Genomic DNA, 25848 nt, shown 5'->3' with positions numbered 1-25848 from the left:
AAGCATAAAATTCAAATTTGAATGTATTTAAAAAAATTCAATATCAGTTTCAAAGCAATATAATAAATAATAGCAAGTTAAAACTCAAGGACCTGAATAATGCTAAAGTACAAGAGAAACAGCATGGTCATTGGCCATTGATCCTTTCAAGGTACTTGTTAATACCTTCATTCCTGCGATAAAATAGTTTTTAAGCTTATTATGAGCTGAGAAGTGAAGTGAAGTGAGTGAGAAGTGGTGGTTAATTGTGCCAGCTTATGGGATGTACCCTGATCCCTGTCAGCCACATCACAACCATCCTGCATCATCTGTGAGGTACAGACTGTCAGGAGATAACAACCGTGTTTGTATTTTCCTTGTTCATCATGACTATTTTGTGATTTTTCGTATTTATTCATGTTTTTAAGTGATGAGGATCTGGATTTGTTAACATCTCAAGAAACGTGACATACGAGGGGTATCCAAAAAGTAAGTTTCCCTGTTCTGTAAAAAGACGCGTACGTAACACAGCGTGCAGCTGTGGGCGGGGATATGTAGCGCGGTTCGGTTGGCAACAGGTGCGCCGGTCACTGGCCCATTGTCACGCTTCTCAGTCAGTTGCTGCCCAAACATCATGGAGACTCCACTGCGTTCTGCCGCCAGTTGCGAAGTCCGTAGTGTTATTCGTTTCTTGACCGCCAAAAACGAAACTGCCGTTGAAATTCATCGTCAGTTGTGTCAAGTGTATGGTGAACATGTTATGTCCGTTCAGATGGTCCGTCGTTGGCGTGCAATGTTTTTGGAAGGAAGAGAAAATGTTCATGACGATGAGCGTAGTCGCCGACCGGCCAATTCTCGGCAACCTGACGTCATTAATGCTGTACGAGCAGTTATTGACAATGATAAGCGAGTGACTCTCGATGAAATTATGGATAAACTGCTGTCAAGTGTTGAAGTTAGCCGGTCATCTGTGCACAATATCATGACAGAAGATCTTCAGCTTGCAAAAGTGTGTGCAAGATGGGTGCCTCGCTTATTGAGCAATGCCCATAAACAACAACGAATGGCTGCTGCCCAGTCTTTCTTGCGATTGTTTGACGATGAAGATGAAAACCTTTTCAGTAGAATAGTCACTGGTGATGAAACATGGATTCACCACTCAACTCCAGAGACCAAACGCCAGAGTATGGTGTGGCAAAAAAAAGGAGAGGCAGCTCCTCAAAAAGCCAAAGTTTTTGAGTCGGCAGGAAAGGTAATGGCTACAGTTTTTTGGGACTGCCGTGGAGTGTTATTGATTGACTATCTTCCTCGTGGCGAAACCATAAATGCAGAAAGGTATTGTGAAGTTCTCACCAGACTTCGGCGGGCAATACAGAATAAACGGCGCGGACTTTTGTCGTGCACGGTTCTGCTTATTCAAGATAACGCCCGACCACACGCTGCTCGTGCAACAATGGAACTTTTGAGGAAATTTAAGTGGGATGTTTTTGGTCATCCTCCATACTCACCAGATCTTGCGCCTAGCGATTTTCATCTGTTTCCGGAGCTGAAAAGACACCTTGGCGGTCGGCGATTTGCCAACAGCGATGACCTTCAAAATGAGGTGGATACTTGGCTTAAAAATTTGGCGGGTGAATTTTGTGATGCTGGAATAAAAAAACTACTTCCTAGATACCAAGAGTGCTTAGAAAGGGATGGTAACTATGTAGAAAAATAAGGTATGATGTAAAAAGTTGAATAAATGTGTTTCAGTTATTTTTTGAGTCTTTTTAACTTTTTCATAATTAATGGAAACTTACTTTTTGGATAACCCTCGTAGTTGTATAATCATATTACAAAATATGTGTTAAGACTAAAAATACTCCTCTTCATAATTGTCAATGCCAGCTGCTCCACTTCACCAAACAAGCAACACAATTCATGAACTACTCTTCAGAATGTCATGAAATAATGAAGAAAATACAAATGTGTGCAATAAACTCAGCAAAGGGATATTTACATGACAATTGCATTCAACATGTTTCCTATTAAATAGCTAAATTATTCCTGGGATCAACATAATATGTTTCAACAGATACATACATATTAAAGGAAATGTAGTAAAACTTTGATCTAAAACATTTGGTGTATTGATCAGATTTTGAAACAATATTGAGTTAATTTCAAGAACTTGTTTTTAATTTCTATTGCCTTCAAACTAAAAGGTATAGTCAAAAGTTCTCAGAATCGTTCTACTGTATTCAAACAGGTGTTTACTAAAGAGGAAATTTCTTATCCTGTATTTTGAAGCATCACAAGGAAAGCACGTTCTGCTGATTCGTTCCATTAATGTTGTCAAAAGCTTCATGTTGTACCTTGCAAGGATTGGATTTTGAAATCACATCTTTACAACAGTGTGCTATAAAATCAAATTAAGTGTGTGTCTTGTGAAACCGTCAGTAGTTATTATCTTCAAGAAGTCGCCATCTTCATTAGCGTTGTTAATCATTAGCCAACCCTGTACACTTTTACTACTTCTTTTATTCAGAAGGTAACATATTCAGAATGGTGTGGAAAAATTATAAATGTCGAAATTATTTTGTGTTGTACTGTGAATACTTTCTTCTGTAGTTCATAATTAATAACATTTAATAATTATGTGACTGTCTGTGTGTATAATTTCTTGAACCCAATCACCATTGTCATGTAGTAGATGTGGAGAACACTCACTACCCCCAAGGTCATCATTTCTTTATGTGTGAGGACCTACACATGCATATGCTACTTGTACACTGCTGTCATTGCTTCCTCTCTTATTAGCATCTCAGGAGCCTCATATGGTGGCTCTCACCCAAAACATAGAATTTGGTTTTTTAATTACAAAATTCAACAAAACTAGGGCTTTCAATGGCAGTCACAGATAAAAGCAACAGATGACTCAGCTAGTTCACCATCACTACTTGAAAACACAGTAAGAGAAAGATTTTGTTAGGTTGGAGAAAACCGTTTAAAATTATTTACACACATATCATTACAGAAGTTACAGGGTTGTTCAATAAGTATCGGGACTGGTTTGCTGTATCCTCAACGGAGAGGTGGAGGGGTCTGACCGGTCGCCTTTGGTAGAGGGGTTCTCCACCACTCAGGTACACTTTTTAATTCAGTCACCTGCGGGCATGGGTTGATACAGGAGGTGGATTTTTGTCACGTGTGATTTTTATGGTGTCATCGCACCAGCATGGAGCGGTCTGTCCAGCAAAGCCGCACAAGAGTTTTGAGTGACACAAAATGTTTAAGGAAAGCCGTGAGCTAGTCGAAGACGATCAACACGTCGGGCGTCCAACGGCTATTCAAACCGATGCTCAGGTGGCGAAAGTGAAAACAGTGTTAGGCTCTGATAAGGCGTTTAATCATCGCCTGTATTAGTGAGGAGACTGGTCTTTCAGTCGGAACCATCCACACCATTGTAACAGAGGATCTTGCGATAAGGAAAGTGCTGATGGTCTAGAGCTATGTACAAAAACTGTCAGGGGTGAAAACTTCACAACAATTTTTGGACCAAGTCCAGGAAGATAAAAACTTTGTCAACAACATTATTACCAGCGATGAATCGTGGGTGTTTTAGTACAACCCGGAAATAAAACGTCAAAGTTCAGAATGGCACACACAGGGTCCCCAAGTCTAAAAAAAATTCGCATGTCAAAATCAAAACCATGCTGATTGGTTTATTTGACTGACGTGGCATTGTTCACAAGGAGTTCGTGCCTACTGGAACGATTGTAAATGCTGCATTTTATGTTTAAGTACTGACACTCCTGCGAAATCGTATAACGCACATGCTACCAACCATTTCAAAGATTGGAAACTTCACCATGACAATGTGCTGTATCATGGTGCGATTGTTGTGTGGCAGCTGGCGGTGAAATTTGACATGGTAACATTACCTCATTTACCTTTATCTTGTTTCCGCAAAAGAAAAGGGAGCTCAAAGGATATCGGTTCGACTCCATCAAGGTGACGACAAGGTTCTCAACAGTATTCCGGAAACCAACTTCCAGCATTTTAAGGAATGGCAGACGTTTTGAACTAAGTGTATCGATGTAGGAGGTTTATATTTTGAAGATTATTATGTAATTGTAATAGACTCTTAGCATTGTTAACTAAACAGAGAAGGGGGTTGTCATTTATGTTTAACATTCATGCAATCCACATTCATCTGAGGCATAAGAAAACAAGAACTGATTTATTTCAATTTACTGTATTTAAAGATTTATAAACTTCCTGGATTGTTGGTTATGCTCAAGCATTGGGGTATATGTTCAAAGAAGGGGAGATTTGTCTTCCTGCGATTCGGCAGCATTGTTTGAAAATGAGCTAAGCCATCAGCCACTTCTTTTGTTACTTTGATTTTATAAGTTGCAAGTTATCCCTGGCAAGTCAGTGTTTATTCTTCAATTTTAAAAAATGTTGTCCCTAGTCTAATGTACCAACATTGAATTTGATTAAGAACTTTCCATCTGAAAGAAGAGCTGAAGAAAACTTATAGGGAGAATGCAATAAAAAAAAAAACAACAATGTGTAATGTGTAATAAACATTTTCATAAATTTCATTCTGAATAAAAAAAGTAAGACTTTTTAGATCCAGACATAAAAATGATATAACTTGATGAAGATGTGGTTTTTGAATAAAATTATTACATATGTGGTGCTTTATATACAACCCACAGACAATACTTAAGTCATATGAGTGGAAACCAAATTTCAAATTAATAAACAGTTCCTGCAACTTTTATTTATTATATTAGCAGAAAGAATGACTTGATACTTTAACCACCAGTACTGCCAAACACAGAAAGCGACATTCCCATAGTGAACTGCCGCTTGGATATAGATAACAATTCCAGGAACTGTGTGACAATATCTCGTATAACTTGAATGTATGTTATATACAAATGTTTATTAAACCGTACGTGAAAGTGAAAAATTCTTTAGAAACTGATAAGGTGTTACTTTATATTCATGTACAGATGTTTATTTCATTTTGCTTTTTTAATATGTATTGAATACCAAGCAATTAATCTTTTTTATTTGAAATGTTTTCCAAATAACTTCCCTAATTTAAGATGATGTGATGCCGTCTGCCCGTTTTATTTTGGCTTTTTCAGAAAATGCACCAAAACAAAAAACTGCGTAGGATGTTACCTGCCGGAGCCATTTCAAAGGTAGCGACAGAAAGCAATCCTCCGCTAAACTAACCGAATGCTGCTCAGTAACCGCTCGATAGGCTTGCGTTTTATATGTGTCCAGTCATCTAACCTCCGGGAGCTTATGGATGTCTAGACAAGTATAAACGAGAAAAGTCAGTTATTATTTAGGTTTTCTACTATCTGTGGAAGTATCAATGGTGTACCCAAAAGTTCCGAAACTAGCATGACACACTGGACTAAGCTTGTACAGTATGCATTTCTTCTATTACGTTAGTGCTGCAAAGCTTCTTCTAGGTTTAGTGGTTTCATCAGGGAAGGTTGTTCAGTCATGCAAATTTGTTTATGAAAATACTTCTGTTTGTTTCTGGCATTTGTTCTATATTGCACTGCTGTGAATATTTTTGTTCTGCATGAAAAAATGTATAATGTCATATTTTACAAGGAAGTTTATATGAAAGATGTGCATTTAAAATTGCTTTTCTAATTTAACAGAAGATGAAATGTTGATTGATGTCTTGTCTATTAGACATTAGTCTGCTATTAGAGCAAAAGTGTTACGTTGGAGAGATAGCCTGCCACAATTACACACATGATTCAGTGGTTTTTTCTGAAGTTTTGGATCAAAGAAAGATCACAGTAAATCCTAGCTGTGCTTTAACTGTCTTGTTGACAAACAATTAATACAATAAAATAAATTATTAAACCAGTGCTGGCTAGCTTAGCAGCTATCCATAATTCAATTTTAGCACCCCTTCAACTCTTCCAGTTTGAACTGGATAGAAAATTTATCTTGGTTGAGTGGAGGTATGTAGTATGCCCATGACTATATCAAGTGAAGGTTGCTATTGACTATGTTGCAGTTCCTGACGTGCCAGATAGTGATTTCTAGTACCATCATTCCTATTTATTATCCAACTCCATGGTTGGGTAGTTCATTGACTAGCCCAGTTAGAAATGTTGGATGTATATGACATAGATGCAAATCCTTGTGAATTAACACAGACTTTAGGTGATCCTAACTAGTGATAAAACTATACTTGACATACCCAGGTGACACCACATAGTGCACAGAACTTGAAACAAGTTGTAGGATGCATACCATGCTAGCTCCCTAATCCAGGAAGTCTTGGTTACCCCCTCCTATACTATCAATATTTTAACCCGTTCAGTGACATGGTTGTTAGCAGCAGGCTTGATATAAAAATCTAGCCACCCACCAGACTTGGACATTGTCACTTTAAGAGTTAAAATATACTTGTGTTTTGTATAATGATTTTCTAAAATTGAATTAATTTTTTCTAGTGAAAATAATCTTTATTTTACCAATTTAAATATGGAAAAAACTCAATCCGATAAAATGTAAATTATTACTATCAATAGGTTCCTTGAATGAACTCAGATAATTTAAACCCTAAACTGCCATTGCTTAACTTATTATTTTAATTTGAATCCTGAAGTGTTTGGAGGAACCACAGTTAAAGTTAAATCCCTCTTGCTTGCTCATGAGCATGTAAACCTAAGTAACAAAATCGGATTGAATTTATCTAAGAGATTTATTTACAAAAATATTTTGTTGCTACATTGATTGAAAATATGAGAAAGTGATTGTAGACAAAACTGTTTCTTAGAAGTAACCAAATGTATCAAAATGTTGTTTATGTTTATTTGGTTTGAACTTCACTTGAAGTTTGTACTGGACTCTCTTGGAAACTTGGTATTTGGTGGACCAGAATATAGTTGGGTTATTAATAATAATAATTCATTTGGATATCACAACTTGTATTATTGTATAGCACAGTAGTCACTCTCTGATTACTTGTAAATAACCAGCTATGACAGGTCTCAACTTAAATAGTTTTCCATGTAAAATCAAAGAAGCAGAGACATGGCTCAGACATGCCACACAACGGCATAGCACAGACGTCACAGGGTTGTCACAAATGTGATATCATATGCCTCAATCCTATTTACTTACCCATTTCACACACTGTGGAGAGGATTAATAACATTTATAAAATAAGTACAATAAAAAATATAACAAAGTGTATTGTTTTGAATTTATACCGATACAACATAATTCAGTTATTTCAATAAAACATTAAACATACTATGGGGTGAATAAAAATGTTGTTGCATGACAACATTTATCTCTATAATGTGTTGCAGCAGACTCTCTGTAATTTTGTCTATAGGGTTTCAATGAACAGCAGTTGTAATAAACTTAAAATGTATCTAGAGCATGACAAACTACATCTATTTTCACAAAAAGATTACGCAATTTGTTGTAATCTGGAAATTATCAGGTATCAAATTACACAATTTATTTTATACTCAAACCATTAACTTGTGTATCCTGCTTACATGCAGGAAATATCATCAGTTTGTTACATATCTTGATACTCTTTATTATAAATTTATTTTCCTGTACTACTAGTGCCTTAGAAATAAGAATTTTTTTAATTTTATAAAATAAATCCATGAAATTTAATATTTCAAAACATTATTATTAATTTTGTTCAGTAAAATGTGGCTCATGTTTGCAGTATATACTTTGTGGTAATGTTTTGATGGGGCTCTCACTTCCCTGTATCTTTCCATATTTTAACCAGCCACTGTTATTGAAGAATAAAATCCTGAAGATTACTGTGACTTAGTACTTGAGAAAAATAACTCGTTTAATTTTAGTTTTATTAACTCAACACAAGTATTTCATTCAGCTGAATATGATGTATTTTCTACTATAAAAATCTTGCCTCATCATGTAATATTTCTATAAATTATTAAACAATCATGTACAATACTTAATTTTTATAGCTGTATAAGATTTATTTCTCTTTGTAAAAGCAGTTGTGGTTGCCTCTATGTTTGTGTCTTCAGTTTTTATTCAAAACTTAATATGAAACATTTTGCATGAAGAGAGGTTTTTGGGAACATGAAAGCATTCCAAGGCATCTCCAGTTATCTGATTTTATTCTTGGTTCACACATATATTTCAGCGCTATTTTCTTTATTGAGTTTGGCCTTTACACAATCTTGGTCTTTGAATTGAATTGAACTTTAAGATAAAATTATGCATCGAAGAAGAGAATAAAAATTATGAAAAGAGAATTTTGAGTTGAGTGTATGAAAAATTGAATACACCAAAATGTACTGACTGATGTAACCCTTTAACCCTGTGTGAGCCAAAAGTCAAGGATTTGAACTTTTATCACTTAAAGTATTGGTTATGTCGAGTTATTAACTTCATATTTGGTTTAACTATTAAAGGGCAAAATAACTGAAAAAGATGAGTTTGTAGGAAATATCAATTAATGAGTACATTCAAAAATAATTAGAGTAAAATTTGGTTATTAGACTGTCATTTGAGATCGCAACTTTCTGTTTTGAGAAATTAAACCAGTTTAATGTTAATTTTCAGAAATATCTTCAAAATTACATGAAAAGGGTGGAGATATTTTTTTTATCCAAATATCTGAGCTTATATTTCTAACTGTATAGTATTACAAATTTTTAAGTCAAAAGAACATATGTACCATACTGACTTGCATTAAAATTTCTCTTGCTTAAACAAATCAGCAAAAATTTTCAAACTCAATGTCGGTTGCAGGTGTTTGATGACGTTGCTGTGGAACTGTCGATGGCTCTGCTGCAGTTTTTCAACAACTCTCCTCCAGAAGAACAGGTGTTTAGAACGATGAAGGCATTGGCTAGGTTTTGTCAGATCTCATCTCAGGACGTGCCCCAACTTGTCCAGATGATTGGTCCACCACCCACCAAATTCAGTGGCATGTCTCCACGTGTCGATGAACAGATAGCACTGGTCACCAAGAAACTACGCTAACTCCGATCTCAGTAGGTTACCTTAAAGGCGTCGTTTTACGTAACAAATACATTTTTCATTTCTTTAATATTTATATTTAAACACTTTAATTTTATAAAAAGAATTCATTATTTTCTATGTGGAATGTAAAACCAATTTTTTTATTGCTGACATTAATTACTATAACTAAATGTTTTTTATTAACATCTTTTTACTTTTAGGAAAGGGCTTGTTGTGTGAAAACATGTTACCTATTTTTGTATGTTGCGAGCTTGAATGAAAGGGATTAATGTAAAGAAACATATTTTATACTTTTTTGAATATTGCATTTAGATTTGTATAAATTTAAATAATTTTCTTAATTTTTATATTATTTTTTAAAATTGCATTAAACTTCTACATGACAGATCAAAATTATTCGCGATTAGCTTTTTATTGTAGATTAAGTTATTGTATATGAAAGTTGTTTAATACTATTGCTATTAAATATTGTTTATTTACTCAAATGTGTAAAGATTGTAAATATTCTAGTGAGTTTATGTTAGAATATTTTTCAAGAATATTCCGTATATTATGTGGTTCATTTCCGTTGATATTTTTTTCCTTATGGCGCTTTTAATAAAGCTATTTATTATTTATTTCTTTATTTAGTAACATTGCTGTTTTGTCATCTAATCATGTTAGTTTTAATTGCCAGTACAAACCTCAGCTTATAGTTTTTAAAATAACCGAGAAACTTTAAATAGTTTTAATTTATGGTATAATAAATATAGTAAGCAGATTAAGGGTGTACTATTAATAAATTTTTTTTTTTAAGTTATACAAGGAAATTTACCTGGTTGTGATTGTAAGAAAATAATAACTTGAAAGTTCCATCAAACAAACTTTTCATCAAAACAAAAAACAAAATTGAGACCAAGTTGTTGCCTTAATAAAAGTTTACAAACTTGTGATTTGTTTAACATTGGCTCTAGTTGTAAAAGAATACATTTCCTTAAATCTCTTCCAATAGATTCTAGACGTAAAATATTAGAAATTCAATCCTCTTGTACTGTACTTCCAAGAACTTTGTATTTCATTGTCTTTTATATTGAATAAACTAATTGAAACTCTATTGGATGTTTTATTAATTTCTTTATGTCATTTATGTGAATTGTTATCCATTTTTCTTATTGAGTATATAAAAATGCACTGTATACAATTAGTACTGTAAAATATTATCAGCCTTCACACTTATAATCAATGCCAGATTGAAAAAATAACAGATTATCAAAGACATTTGCCATGGTTGATGTTAAACAAAAATAGCCACCATATTTGGAGATCTACAATTCATTGTCTTATTATTAGAATACATATCTTAATGCATTAGATGTTTGTAAATAATCACATCTTTACAAAAGAAGATACTAAACAAATGGTCCTAGTTATTAATTATTTTTGTACTGTTAACTGTATATATAATTTATTAGTGTAAACAACTATTACTGCATTGAGTTAATACAAAAACGAGAAAAACTGAATAGTTTTATTTTAGCTCTTCCACCCATATCACATCAAATGCTTTGACAAGCCATCTCTCAATCAGCATGTAACAGAATGAGAAAGATGGAACTCAACGTTTTAAACATGTGGATTGAAAGAATTATAACATTGGTAAGAGCTGTTTTAAATTTAAATCTCTGTTCATATTTTGTTCATGTTATAACAACAATCCAGTTCAAAGTATACATTTTTATAGATGTAGTGTGTACAAAATACGAAACATGTTCTAAATATGTTTATGTTCTGATGACTTATTATGGATCAAAGTGTTACTTGATGGAATGTATTCGTTACATTGAGTATTTGAGGTTTTTGAATGTGTCAGCAAATATTCTTTTGCTCAAGGCTTTTCAAAATTCTGATTATTTTTTTGTTATCATCCAGAACTTGTAAGTTTGCCATTGTAATATTTCCCTAGACTTGTATTTCGTATCATAGTGAGAAATCATATAGGCCGTTGTATGTAGTCTTGGCTCTCAATGATTTACTTATTTTCTTCATCATGTGTAGTCCTATACTAAGTTTGTTGTGTATAAAAGTCTATACATATAGTCCATTTGAGGCTCTATTCAGTAATTATGCCAAGATAATTTGTAGAATCAGCTTCCTCTTGGTCTGGTAGTCTTCCTGGGCTTTCTCTGTATCTCCTCGTTAATAGTTGCTTAGTTTCTTCATTGACAACCAGATTTCGTGTCGTCTGCATACACCAGTATATTGCTTTAGTTCTTCAGTAAAACAAATAAATAGCAAAGATCCCAATATTAAACTATGTGTATTACACACGTGTTTTTGCACTGTTTTTTTTAATTGCTGGCATACGTTATTTATTCAGTGACTTTTTGTTGATTTATCAGGAAATAAGATCATAAAAATAAAGTATAAGGGAACAACAATAAGAGAACAATAAAATCTCTCAGAGATAATATTTTAAAGCTACCTCCTAAAGTGTGTTATGGACGTGCTGGCAACCACCTCGGTCTTGGAATCCACTTATCGCTAATTCAGGTTTGCATAAGAATGTCTTATATCATTTGACTTTCATGGATTATTCATCATTTGATATTAGTATAACATATTATGGAAACATAAAATAATAGAAGTTGAAATTCAAAGACCAATGAATATAAAGAACAACTCACAAGCTTTTGATTTATATAACATGTAACTCCATTAGACCATTAGTTAATAGCACCAGTAAAATGACTTATATAAATAAGAATTCATTTCAGTGATTTTGTTATTTCACTTAATAGAAGACAAAGACAATACAAAGTTTTGTTACAGATATTTGGAGATTTAATACACAAAATTCAAAAGCAAAACATTTGCATACATCAAATAAATTTTATTCAATGTGATATCATTCGTTCGTTTATTCACTGGAGACAGGTGTATTCTGTCATCTTAAGACTGCTCAAACATCAATATTTGAACGTATCCAAAATAAAGTTATATTTTTTTTTAATGTTTTATAGGACAAAGTCCTATATGATGCATCTATGTATCTCAATTTGTCAGAAAGGTATCTTTAGACCTATATTTCAAGACTGTTAGGCCTTTTGATCTCATAGGGCAGTGTGCTTATCCCAGCTTCTACAGAACCAAAACCAAACATAACTTCCTCTACCTTTGGCTAAGCAGACCCCATCTGTATCTGCCGTTTCATGTGAAAATATCTGTTCTATTAAGTTTTTGTACATTGTTTTAGATAATTTAGTGTTTGGATATATACTTGTGAATATTGAGAAAATCTTGTAAATATTCTCCAGGTTTGTTTAATTTGTATATAATAGTCATATAATAGCACTGATAAAAAGTCAAATTTAATTCATCAAGCTTTTTTTTAATGCCTGGTAAAAAGAAAACAAAAATCACTGTAGTTGATGATGATTATGAGGGTAAAATGTTATGTCGTGTGTGAAGGGTTATTGGTTTTTAGGATGTAACGTTGATGTATAGGTATTGATTAAAAAGGTATTCGTACAAATAATTAGAAAGACACGTACATTAAGTGATGAACTAAAAGTCGTGATGGAACAAAATTAACAATACCGATAAAATCAGTTTGACAAATGAGTTATTTCTAGTCTTAACCCTATGCGCTCGAAAGGCCAGCAGTACTGACCACACCAAGGTTGCAGACACCTCGTGTTAGTTTTGCCGTAGTTTGTCCTCGCAGCTTGTATGGCCAGTACAGCTCGGCGGCCATATTTGTTGTTTGCCTCACCAGATTGGAATTATTTTTCAATTTCCTCCACGTTATTTGCATAGTAATTTAAAATGTTTAAAGAAGAATTGAAAAATAATTTAAAATTTATGTTTAATGAATATTTCTATTACAAAGATAAACTTACATTTGGAAAATTTAACTCTTAAGCGTATATTTTTAACAAAGATATGTAAATAAAATGTTATAAAGTATGCCTTTACATTTATGTTACACTCAAACATAAACTATTTTACATTTTTCTTAGTCTATACATTTTTACGGAATTAAACTTTTTAAAATACATTCCTACGTGTAGTCCAGAATAGTTAGCACATGTCTTCTAGTAAAATTTTCTAGATTTTCTCTATTTTCCATCTCTTCTATCATTTCAGTGTATAGGCCCACTACACACCATTTGTCTCATTTGCACAGTCAATTTTTAGAGAAGAATTATAGGCTAATTTAAAATTTACTTTTATATAAACATTCTAATACTAAGATAAGCATGAATTTAGGAAATATAAATCTTACATTAATATTGTTAACAAATGTAAGAAAATAAATGTCATTACAGTTCTATGTTTTATTACTATATACACAGTTACAACTATTTTACAATTTTCTTAGTCTTTAAATTTTTTTACGGAATGAAATTTTTCAAAACATCCACCGATGTGTAGTCCGGGTTGGCTAGCACAAGTCTTGCAGTAAAATTTACTACGTTTTCTTTCTTTGCCAGCCCTTCTGTCACTGGATACTGCGCAGTCTTTCGTACATAACCTTACTGCCTGCACTGAGCTTTGGCGCTAAAACGATTCAAAAGCTGCTCGATAGGTTTCAGCACTCACCTTTCATTATAAAACAAATAGAATATTAGAAAATAACTGCTATGTTTAGTGGCCAGTGGTGCTGGCCTTACGAGCTATGGACGTATTATATATTGGCCAGTACAGCTGGACATACGAGCTAAGATAACATTACAGCAAAAATAATCCGCGCTCCCGACAAAATGGCGGCGGCCAGTAGAGCTGGCCATACGAGCTCCAAGGACAAATAACAAATACTACCTTCGAGCGCAAAGGGTTAACAACTCTAGAATCCAAAACATTTTAATTGAATTTTATTTATCATAACACACTTCAAACAAAAAATCCAACTAGCAGGATTGTTTCCAATCACCTTTCCCTAAGTGGCAGTAGTTAAGATTTAATGACAACCACTCCTTTATTAGCTATGAAACAACCTAGTTAATACAATCATTTCAATACTTCCAGTTTGTCTTGACTTAAAAACTTAAACATATACTTTCAAATAAGAATGAAGATAAGCAGGACTACAACTCTATTTTAAACTTCTATATGTATTAAAACATTAATTGAAATCCACTACATTGTAATAAAACTAAGAATATTCTAGTTTGTATTAGTAAATTTGTGAAAACCAGGTCTTTGACATTTTATTTAATCCAAGACAAAGAAGTACAATTCAGTATATGCATAGGTTTTTTTTTTAAATAAAATACAGTAACTTGTTAAGTGGACTTTTCAGTGACCAAACAATTTATGATGTTCTTTAATCACACAATTTTGAAACTTACTTAATTTGAATATCTTCAAATTTTTAAAGCAGAAATTGTGTTTAGCTTCAAAAAGTACAATCTTAAAGCAATTTTATTTTACCTATGATCAATAATTATATTACAGATAGGTCAATGAAGATGATTAATTTTGTAATTATATCCAAATGATTGGTTTGACTGGTGTATTTTCTTAGTACAAATAACACGTACTTCTTTCAGTGGAATTTTTCTTTGCGAAATCACAATTTGCAGATACATCTTCTTATCTTATTTGGCAAACGAAATTTAAACATCCAGGTCTAGAGGCTCAGAGGTATCAGGCCCTAAATCATGAGTGAGATAAGTCTGGCAGTTTCCACACAACAGTCTCATCTCGAGTTACCATGGGAAAACCATCAAAAGGTGAGTTTTGCTCATCCAGTTGTTACTTAAAGCTTTTTCAACTAATTGATTAATTACAAAAGTCTCACTGAAACAATAGTTCACTGCCAGACCTAACTATTGATGACAGGACCTAGCGCAATATAAACAATTTCCCTCGTTATCAATGTTAGACGTCTGGGTTTGGAATGTCTCATGTGTTTAATGTGTACTTGAGCCTCAAAAGTCAGAATGAAAATTGGCTTCTTATTTAATTTATCATAGTAGATCATATTAGTGATTTTGCTATGATGGTACGTTATTTTCTTATGTTACCAGACATGAAACAATAAAAATAATGGAAAATTATATCTATGAGTATAAAGAAACGGACTTTAATTACTACAGCAGAATACCTAATACAGTAAGGCGGAGATTGATCGATGGATCAACCATGTCCATCTTCTCACTCAGTCAGATGTTATTCCAATCCAAATGTCATAAAGTATTAATATTTGTTTATTCGATTGCCAATGACATACTGTTTATACTTCTTATAAGTAAAGTAAGAACAAGGTTATAGTACAAGACACATAATTGCAAGACTGGCCTTATGAGCAGTTACCGTACCCCACTTCCCTCCTCACATTGTTGCCACATTGTCATATGAGTTAATTCTCAGTGTGAGTTGACACAACGTTGTCTCGCCTCGTTCTGGTTGCTTACATCCGTTTTGTTCATCACTGTTCGTATTACTGCATGTTTTTATTTTTCATTACTTCTTTATTTACGTTCTGTGTTGTAATGTAAATACGTGTTAGTATACATTATGAAGGTAGACAATGCATGAAGATAGATAAGTTGTAACGATTGCTCATTTGTGGAATTCAATCGATTATTCTATCAATAGTTATTCTTCCACTACAGCTGACAATACCGCACCACATAACCCAGGCTTGTGTTGATATGTCTCGTACTATAGTAATATTTGCATGGACAACAATTTTTTTCACTCATTCATATTCCTTATATTTTAATTATTAAAAAACTGATATGAAATTTTTTCATTTTCTTGATTATGGTAAAAAAAAATTAAATCTTACTATATACTAACAATTCTTAATACAAATACAAAAAAATCAAAGTTAAACTTTTTTATGTAAAACAATTTGTACAAATATAAACAAATACTGAAATGTAATTCTTCAATTCTTTCACTATTCCTCCTCAAAGCAAAACAAAAAGCAACAAGATATTACATCAAATAAGAAAATGCTAAAAATTATATGAAAACTCTAAATTTTCAGATAAAACTGCTTAGCTTTTTTTGTTATGAGTATGCCAGGCGATGTAGCACTTAAAAGGTTTTAAATTTCTGTCAGAAAATTTGCAGCAAAAACCTTTTTAACATTCTGAAAATTTGATGGTAGTAATAATTATTGCATACTCAGGTTTTTTAATGGTTTAAGGATGATAGATGACCATGAAAACGTTAATGGCAAATTCTCTTTGGCAAACTATTTTTAGATAACAGTCACCAGAATTGAGGAAGTGTGTAAAACTAATCATGAAGACACAGTTTAAATGTAAGAGTTGTGTCCAAGTTTACAAATAGTAAACCAATAAAATTAACCAATGGTGTAGATTTGTCAATGTAAATCCTAAATATTGTGATATTGGACCTAATTTGTTTAAAAATCTGTTAATTAAGTATTTAATAAACCTTTGTTTTTTACTTTGCTTTGTTATCAATTTATTTATTACAAGTCGAGGATGAAATAAGATAATACAATGTTGGTAGAGCATGTTTCATGGCTGCTTCCTAGTGAGATCTGTGGGGAAGTAATCATCTACAATATAAAACTGTTAACTTTCATGTATCTAATCTTGCATCTAGCTATTGGTGCTCTGCAATACATTCTTGGAAACCAAGTGTTTTTGTGGGTTTATTTTGAATAATTATTAAAGGAATGAGCTATTTTTTTAATATGTTATGTGATTCTATAATATAATTAGACCATAGTTTGTTCTGGTGTGTAATGGTTGTGGAGTATCTCACATGAATGAACAAGAAATTAAGTTAATATGAGGGCAGTTTGGTAAGTCTGTGACTTTTTGAAATTCAGCAGTGCTGCAGTCAACTGTAATGTATCAGTGGACAACTTTCTATTTTGAGCAAGTTGCGTCATGCAGTTGGCTTTTGATAGTCGTTCCAAGCAAATAACTTTGTGAATTTTCACGAAAATGGAAAAAAGTGAATTTTGTGTGCTGATTAAAAATTACTGTTTATGTAAAAGATCCATCATTGAGACTAAGGGATGACTTCATAAATACTACGTGGAATCGGCACCTTCAGTTTAAATGGTTAAGAAGAGGTTTATAGAGTTCCGTTGTGATCATACCAGCACTAGTGGTGCCAAACGTTCAGGTCGCCCAAAAGAAGTGATCACACCAGAAACCGTTGATAAAATCGATGAAATGATATTGGACATTCGCAGAATCAAAGTGCGTGAGTTGGCTAATGCTGTAGGTATCTCAACTGAATGGGTACATTACATTTTACACAAATATTTGGATATGAAAAAACTCTCCGTGAGATGGGTGCCGCAATTACTCACATTCAACTATAAGCGACACCTCAAAAGAGTGTTTAACGATGTTCAGCCGTAATCCGGACAAGGTTTGGTGCAGTTTTGTAAGTGTGGACGTAACATGGATCCATCACAAGACACCAGGGACCAAGAACAATTGAAACAGTGGGTTGCTTGGGGTGAACATGGACCAAAGAAGACCAAGATGAGCCTGTCGGTCAACAAGATCATGGCCACAGCTTTTGGGTTGCAGAGTGTCATTCACATTGATTATCTCGAGAAGGGTATAATGACCACCGCCGAATTATTATTCAGAGCTTTTGGACAAATTCAATGTTGATTTGAAGCAAAAAACGGCTGCATTTATCGAAGAAGAAAGTGCTGTTTCATCAAGACAATGTGAAACAAGACTAGTGTGCTTGTCTAGTCACGATGGCAAAACTCCATGAATTGGGCTACAAACTATTACTCCATCCAGATTATTCTCCAGATCTAGCCCCCTGCGATTTCCTGTTTCCAAACCTAAAGAAATGGCTGAGCTGGCTAATGGAGATTTATGTCAAATGAAGAAATTATTACTGAAACAAGCTCATATTTTGAGAGCCTTGAAAAACATATTATTTGGAGAGAATGAAATAGTTAGAAGAATGCTGTACTAAACGTATCCAACTAAAAGGTGATTATATTGGAAGATAAAATGTTTATTTGATGACAAAAACTAGTTTTATTCAAAAAGTCACTTCTTATCAAACCGCCCTCGTAAATACACTTAGATCTAATTTAACTATAAGGTCATAGTAGTTAATAGAGTGATGGAAATCTTATGCTAAGAAAAGAAATTGTTTACAATATTAAAAAATCAGTCAAATGATTAATTTGCATAATTTCACACTGTCTTTCCTGTTCCCCAACCAGTCACTGCATCATTTCATGAAAGCAATAATAAAAAACTTGTAACTTCAAATTATGTACAATTAAAACGATGCAAATATAAGAATTGTATGATCCCACAAAGGAGAAAAAGTCCCATCACTGTTTTTTTCGAAGAGTTTGCAATCTGACTCCTAAGAAAACAATCTTGTTAGCTTTGTGTTAAAATTGGAATGTGGACCGATTGCAGAATTTAGATTAATTAAAGTTTTTCGACTAAAAAGTTGAAAGTTGATACATCATAAAAAATGTTTACATTTTTCAACTCCAACTGTGATAAAAACTATTTAAACTTGTAAAATTTTATGCTTATGTTGATTAAGGACATTTTGGCATGATTGGACTTTTTATTAGTTGGGTCAAAATCATCATCGGGGATGCATGATTTGTGCGCTTCTTGAGACAACTAGGCGTACAAAGATTTATAATCTTAATCTTAATAATATAAATTCAATTACAGGGAAAAGAGATTATTTATATGTAAAAAAGATGTTGATAAGGTGTACGATGTTTTAATAATTTTTATATTTTGTTGTAATGAATAAAATATAAGTTGATTCATTGAACCACTTAACTTACCACAGAACAAATCTTTAAAAAAATTAACATAATTAAAAATAGAAGACATACTTCTTGGTCTAGATCCTTTTATGCTTTTATAATAAGTAAAGTGGCTATTTTTAAACAATTGGTGAAGGAGTACACCCAAACTCCCCTTTATACTGGTGGTTCATTAATAAGAAAAGAACCAATGTTTGACTCTGTATTTGGGTATCACCTGCCAATGGCACTGTGTAGCGGGTACAACGGTTATTGCAAGATAACCGGATCAAGCAACATCGAGCGTGGCTGTGGCTTGGATGGGTGACAGCTGAGCGATCCTGTCCTTGCAAGCAGCCCGCCTGCACGACCATTGGTGGTGGTTCGAAGTCACCTTTAAGCCGTTGGTCCCCAGGTTAAGTGTTAGAGAGGGCTTCTTAGCCCTAACTTCACCTGGTAAAATAAGACATCTTTGCTTTATCACAGATAGTTCATAGACCTAGGAACTTTCTGCAAGTGATAAAATTAGATTGGAGAAACTGTGATGCACACTGAGGATCTTGTTATAAAATAGATGAAATATTTGATCTTCGTTATACCATTGATTATATAGGAATTCATATATTTGTATAACCAAGGGTTATGCTGAGTTTGACAAATTCCTCTAAAAACTGCCATGAGACCATCCCACAAAAAGGAGAAAGAGAATAATGTGAGTTACAAGCTAATATTAAGCCAGGAGTTTATTGAGTACAAGTTTTAATGTCTGTAACAAATTATTATTTACAAAGTATATAAGTATCATCAGCATACATGACCTAAATTAAATACGGGAGACAAAAATGCACAAGAAAAAAGTTGTCCTAGAATTAACTATTTAGGGATTCTACATATGGCTCTATGCTTTATCCTCTGACTCTAAAACATAGTGGAGCTATCATGATTCTCCTATTTTGAATGTCTAGTTCAGCAAAGAAATATTGTCAGTGTGTAGGATGTTAAATTAAGAGGGTCTTTAACCATGAGTGTCTTCATATAAAAAAAATTGAAAATAAATATTCTTTAAATATTTTTTTTATTGGTATTTTTAAAACAAATCAGAGAAAACTAATGGTAAATATAGCACTATATAATGAAAAAGTAGCAGCCAACCTTTCATAAAGATAAGTGTGTTAAAGATGTTTAATGAACTGTTAAACAAATAAGCCCTTGTACCCACAATCACACTAACACTGGCCTAACTAATTAAGGAACTTTGTCTTATAGATAAGAGTGTAATAACACCTGAATTTAGTTATATTATTTTCACTCTTAAAATACACATAATGAAAATGAGAAATTTCTAGGAAGATTATCAAATCAACAAAACTTATTCTTCAATTTTATTTTTGTTTATTTTTTGTACTAGTCTTCAACCATATTGTATTAATTTATTCAAACTACATTTATAATTCCAAAATCTAAATAGAATAAAAGTCTTGTCTCTAAATTTTGGGGGATATTTACATTATTGTAATCCTGTTACTATATTTGTATGTATAGTCTATATAGCACACAAAGAGGATCATTTTATGTAATTATTTCAGTGAATTCGAAAATATTTGTGTGAATAATTTAACATAAATCTATTTATAAAAATAATCATAAGTTTACTTACAAAAGCATTGTTTAACAAGTGTTTACAAAACAATGAACTGGCTATATATTTATAGACTAGCAGTAATCCGCGGTTTTTATATATACTTTTCTACTGAACAATAGGTACATCATAGGCATGTGCTTTTAACTGGCTTTTCTTTGTTTTGTTTTTCTCTTAGGACAAGAAGCCTAGAAATTGCACTTAGTCCTAAAAGGACCTTTGCACTGCTTCCGGAGTGGCATATTCTGGATGGGTAAGGTTGGGGGTAGCGGCCGCTTCCAGTCAAGATCCATGAAGTAAGATTTTGGGCATTAGTCTTAGTCATGTCTCCTTGGAAGAAGGGGAAGCCAGCTCTGTACCAGCATCTTCAGTCTAAGAAGGCAGGGGGTGGCACGCCCTTATGTATAGACTAGCAACAGCTCTTAACATATAGGGAGTCCCACTAATTCCTACAGTCACCTCCCACAGTAGGCTAGACCTATCAATCTACCATTGCAAACCAATATCTCGACATTTTGCGGTAAGTGATGTGCCACTCCTGGACATGAATAATGCTACTCAGATTTAAGTGACATATCGGTTTTTGCTAGTGTAATTTCAAACCCTACTGGGGTTTTAAATGGCATAATAAACCCTCCTGAAAATAAGCAATGGTCACTTGAAGATATTCCAGTCTCCTGATTCCAGTTAAGAGCAATGTTTTGGGTCTTAAAGTTTTAATGTAAAACAGTTTTTATGAGCTAGGTACAATCGAAATACACATTTTTTTAGATTTCATAAAATATGAATGAATACCTTCAACAATTTTAGTTACACTTGAAATATTTAAAATCAGAGGGAAGGAGTGGATAAAAGTTTGAATTGAAAGTAGACATCTTTATGATATATATTATTTCAGTGTTCATTGTTAAGCATTCAAAAGCTATACAAAACTATCATTGGTTCTTATTTTAGGTTTAGCGTGTGAAGAACCATTTCTGGTTAGATTTTTATTACATTTTACACGCCATAGTAGACTTTGTTTCGTTACTACCTTCAAAAAATATATACATACTTAGTCTGAAAAGCCTGCTTTAGTCAAAAAGTGTCTACTTTCGGCTCTTCTTATCTTTGTTCGGTATAAGTTATTCCAGTGTGCTAGTATTGTTTGCATTTTGTCCAGATTAAGAAAGTATATAAGTTTTCATTGATCTGGAGAATCTATTTTGGCTAAAAAGTGACACATTCCAGTCATTGAAATTATTAACTTCCTGTCTAAGGTATTGTTGATGCCATAGTAGCTTTTGCGCTGTTGCAGTGATCAAGAGACTGTACACAGACAAGGTTTGAAAAGTCTTCTTTGGTCAAAAAGCGAATATTTCCATTCATAGTAATCTACTTCCTGACTAAGATATTTGAGGCGACATAGTGGCGTAGAGACTACACCTTATTGTCCAGATCGAGAAAGCATACAGGATGTATACAAAAGAGTGTCACAAACTTCTGTGGCTGATAGTACTCATTATTTCAAACAAACAAAATTTCATACAAAAATACAAAGTAAATATGTCTTGTTTTACCAGGCGAAGTTAGGGCTAAGAAGCCCTGTCTTACACTTAACCTGGGGACCAACGCCTTAAAGGTGACTTCCGAACCACCACCAACGGCCAGGCAAATAAGATTATTGCAAGATAACCGTTTTACCCGCTACACTAAAGCTACTTTATATAAAAATTATTATCTCTAAAACTAGTTAAGCTAAAGAAACCAAATTTGGCATGTAAATTTGAATAGGTAAGAGGAAAAATTTTTAATTGTAAGTGTTATTTTCTTTAATATTAAGAAAGAAAACCAAATGACTTTTCCATATAATTATTGTTTTTAGACAACAAATAATAAACTCTTAATAAATTAATTAATTCAGGGTATTTACATGCTATAATAATGCTAAATCTAACCTATCAATAAATGTATAAGAAATAATGCACTCCTCAGTACAATATTTATTATGCTACTGCAATGGAAAGTCCTGACATCAGGTGTTTGCATCAAAAATATTGAGGAGAAAAATAATAACAGTTTTTCGTTTCGACTCAGTTGATGAAATGTTTAAAATAAAAACTTAATCTATGGTTGTACGTACCTTTAAAAGTATTAAGTAGAAGTAGTTAATATACTTTGGATCTGTGCCTCCCCTCCCCATTAATGGTTCACACTACGCCTATGGTTCTGGGTTATGTTTACGGAGAGGTTGTTAAAAATAACTTACATCTTCTTAGGTGGAGCTCCTTCTCTAGTCACCTAGTAATGAAAACTTTCCTGCGTAATAGATACACTCTTAATACGTGAGAATGAAAAGTTTTATATAAACAGGTAATGAAAAGTAAGTTTTTGTTGAGAATGTGCCATTTTAGACTCAATGCACAAGAAAAAGTTTAACCTGTGGATTAAACTTTTTTAACATTTGAGTTATATTAATACAATTCAATAATCAAATTTAAAGAACTGAAAAGTTTCTTCGAAATGAACAATTCAACAAAAGTGGACCTGACCTTGTAGCACACGTCAAACAAAATCTATAAGCTGATTTATTCCGATACAGAATCAGGTGATCTAGTGGAAGACCACGAGGGGAGGCAGAAAAGCTGGAGTCACGCTGTTGTCAAAGCTATTCATCACCGCGTTCCCATCACTCGCTGGATTTGGGAATATAACAGGTAAGGATAGTGTAATTGGTAGAAATCTAAATAGTCACCTATAACCACAATTCTGAAATTCTTTTTTAATTGATTGTATGGACAATTCTAAAGGCGCCCATGTACATTGTACCCAGGCTATGGGAGTTACATTTTTTGTGGAAATAAAAGAATCACTCTTTCAATAATTACCTACAATTACATTTTTCAATGACTTGATTCTTTTGTTACTTCTGGTTGTTATCTGGAGAATTCTACAGTCTGTTTTCGATTACAAATTAATTCAAATATTTTATTTATAATTTTGAAAATTTACGTGCTTGTGTTTGTAATTAAACGTATATTGTCCTAGTATTTAAATTACCAATGAGCATAAGTAGTTGAATGGATTTCTCCTGCAATGTTTAATTTGATACTCTAATTTGTGGTTGCAAAACAACTACAAAATTCGAATAAATTCAACTACCTCAGGGCTACTTTCACAGAATGTGGATGGCATAAAACTGACCAATATAGCTACTTGTATTGTTTACACAGAAACATAACTCTTATCTCTTAAAATTGTCCAAAGAAAGATTTTTGAAACTGAAGTGCTACCTAGTCACAATGTTTTAGGATTTACAGTAATAACAGCTTAACATTGTTGTTCTATCAAAAATAAACTTTACATTCTGTAGAAAAAATCGCTTCTCATAACTTGTTTAAAAATGCAAAAAAATTAAAATCTTTAAGGATACTCATTGATGTATTTTAATTTTGTTTATCGCTAGTTTTTATTACATTGAAAGTATTACCCCAAAAGGGATATGGGATATAGTGTGTGAAAATGAAAATTATTACAGAAGTTGCCAAATGTTTACTAATTATTTCATCGTTTGTATGAAATATGTATGTACAAATATTTTCCACCAGTAAATGTTTTATTATTGTTTTCACTTTATCTGACTAAACTTTAAATTTTTGAGCTACAGAGTTTTTTGCGGGTATTTGCCAGGCGTTACGTGACAGTTTTTAAAAATGTAGAATTGTTTGCTAGAGTAAGCTGTGTGTTAGCTGTAGTTGTGTCTGATATTTGTTAAACTAATTCATTTATTGTGCATGATCCTACCTATAGTTCAAGACCATTGACGCCAAATGGAGGACTTTTACTACTTCAGTCTTAGTGGTAATTTGTAATTGGTAATAACAAATTGCGTCGGTAGTATCAATGAGTTCTAGGACGAATGGCTTCGATTTCTCCACTACAGCAGGCCTAGCTTTAATTTAGTCGATTTTGTCCACTAGTACAGTATCCTCAGTATACAGCACTTCGACGAGTACGACAGTGGATCGCGCGCCGACCCGTGATAGTAGAGTAGGTTGGGTGATCTGATCTCTCAGAGCCGGAACTCATCATGAAGATGAAGAGAGATCTCCTTTCGGCGAGTCAGAGTATTCCTGGTAGTGTGGAACTTCTGTCTCACGCTGCCAACCCGACACTGTACCTCCAGAGATGACGGCGATGGTAGAACTTAAAACAAGTCTGCAACTATAAGCGAGATTCTTGGACTTTCACCTAATGTCGATTCATATACACCGAGAGAAACGCTGGACACATTTACAACCATTTCGATTCCCATCCATTTAGAGCCCAGAAGAAGACAGAACGGTACGATAAAATTATTTTTAGTAGACATTTTTCCATTAATGTCAAGAAATTCCAGGTAGTATTTTATACAACACAAATTGGCTCTTGGCTGCTACATTATTAGCAAATGTAAACATGAGATACCTTTCTCCTGTCTGCTTTTATTTGTAGAGTTGGAACAGAGATAGCCTTCTTTCTTCTAATGCGACAAGGCTGAGATAATGCCCAGTATCCCTTTTCGTGATAGCTGTATCCTGGGATCTCATTAGGAGGCGGCCCGAATTTTTCACCCTTACATATCCTGAGAGGCGCGCAAAACAAATTTAGTTTCCAGTAAAGATACCATCCTTACCTTCTTGTACTAGAATTCAAAACTTGTGTTCATTCAGTAAAATAGTAGTTTAAATTTTATAACTAACCTATTTTAAGTGTGGAATTATCAACAGGGTGGATGCTGTGTCAGACCTGATAGCAGGAGTAACTCTGGGCCTCACCATTATACCACAGAGCATCGCCTACTCTTCCCTCGCCAACGTTCCTCCCCAGGTAGGCATGTGAGTGTAGACTGTTAAAAAAGTCAAAAGTTAAAGAATACCATATTACTTGGCGAAGTTACGATTAATAAGGACCAACGACTCCATGTATGTTGCCTACTTTAGGGGAGACTTTCTCATTAAACAGCTTTGTGAGTTCTGTGATAGTTCGTTGTGATGTTATGTCCAACACTGAAACTTGCGATACAGTTGAAAAGCATAAGAACAATATTGATGCAATTCATCTGTGAAACTCTAAAAATTAATCCGTTTTAGTTCCGAAGAAGGAGGTTTATGTAAAACATTTTTATTTTACACAGTTTTCTATTAGAACCTCCGGAATACCCTCCCAGAATTTTAAGTTGCTATACAGATTCACATACTCCCTCCCTGTAATATAAGATGGAATATTATGTATCATATTTACTTTAAATCTGATTATTAAAGAAATGTAGCGTCCTTTGACTCAGTGTAATTTAATCTTATTTTAGTGTGAAAGTTTCTTAATATTTGGGTAGAAGTAAGTGACTTTCGTGCAGCAGACATTAACAGTAACAAGATTACTCCAGGTTACATCTAACATATGATATTGACGCTCAGTCGCCTTTCTCTATGGCTACTAACATTCATGTTTA

At 33.4% G+C, this 25848-nt stretch overlaps 2 protein-coding genes across 10 annotated transcripts in view; both read left to right on the top strand.

Annotated features, from left to right (window-relative positions):
• The window catches only part of LOC124354464, a 79336-nt gene extending 69237 nt beyond the window's left edge, over positions 1-10099 (top strand). For 6 of the 8 annotated variants that reach the window (XM_046804928.1, XM_046804929.1, XM_046804930.1 and 3 more), the window contains 2 exons: positions 5124-5180; positions 8773-10099. In XM_046804928.1, coding sequence (XP_046660884.1) covers positions 5124-5180; positions 8773-9006 — 291 coding nt within the window. In that variant the 3' untranslated portion in view covers positions 9007-10099. The remainder of the gene's footprint in view (positions 1-5123; positions 5181-8772) is intronic. The other 2 variants (XM_046804933.1, XM_046804932.1) reach the window with 1 other exon arrangement.
• Positions 10100-12977: 2878 nt separating this feature from the next.
• The window catches only part of LOC124354463 (sodium-independent sulfate anion transporter-like), a 28813-nt gene continuing 15942 nt past the window's right edge, over positions 12978-25848 (top strand). Inside the window, exons 1-3 of one of the 2 annotated variants that reach the window (XM_046804924.1) lie at positions 12978-14720; positions 22960-23074; positions 25127-25226. In XM_046804924.1, the coding sequence (XP_046660880.1) occupies positions 14702-14720; positions 22960-23074; positions 25127-25226 (234 nt within the window). In that variant the 5' untranslated portion in view covers positions 12978-14701. Of the gene's footprint in view, positions 14721-20602; positions 20899-22959; positions 23075-25126; positions 25227-25848 lie in introns of those variants that run through there. The other variant, XM_046804926.1, reaches the window with a different exon arrangement.

The sequence above is a fragment of the Homalodisca vitripennis genome, chromosome 2 (genome assembly GCF_021130785.1).
Source record: "Homalodisca vitripennis isolate AUS2020 chromosome 2, UT_GWSS_2.1, whole genome shotgun sequence".
In the NCBI taxonomy this organism is placed as follows: Eukaryota; Metazoa; Arthropoda; class Insecta; order Hemiptera; family Cicadellidae; genus Homalodisca; species Homalodisca vitripennis.
Note: the sequence above shows the minus strand (reverse complement) of the source record. Positions and strands in the feature narration are given on the sequence as shown.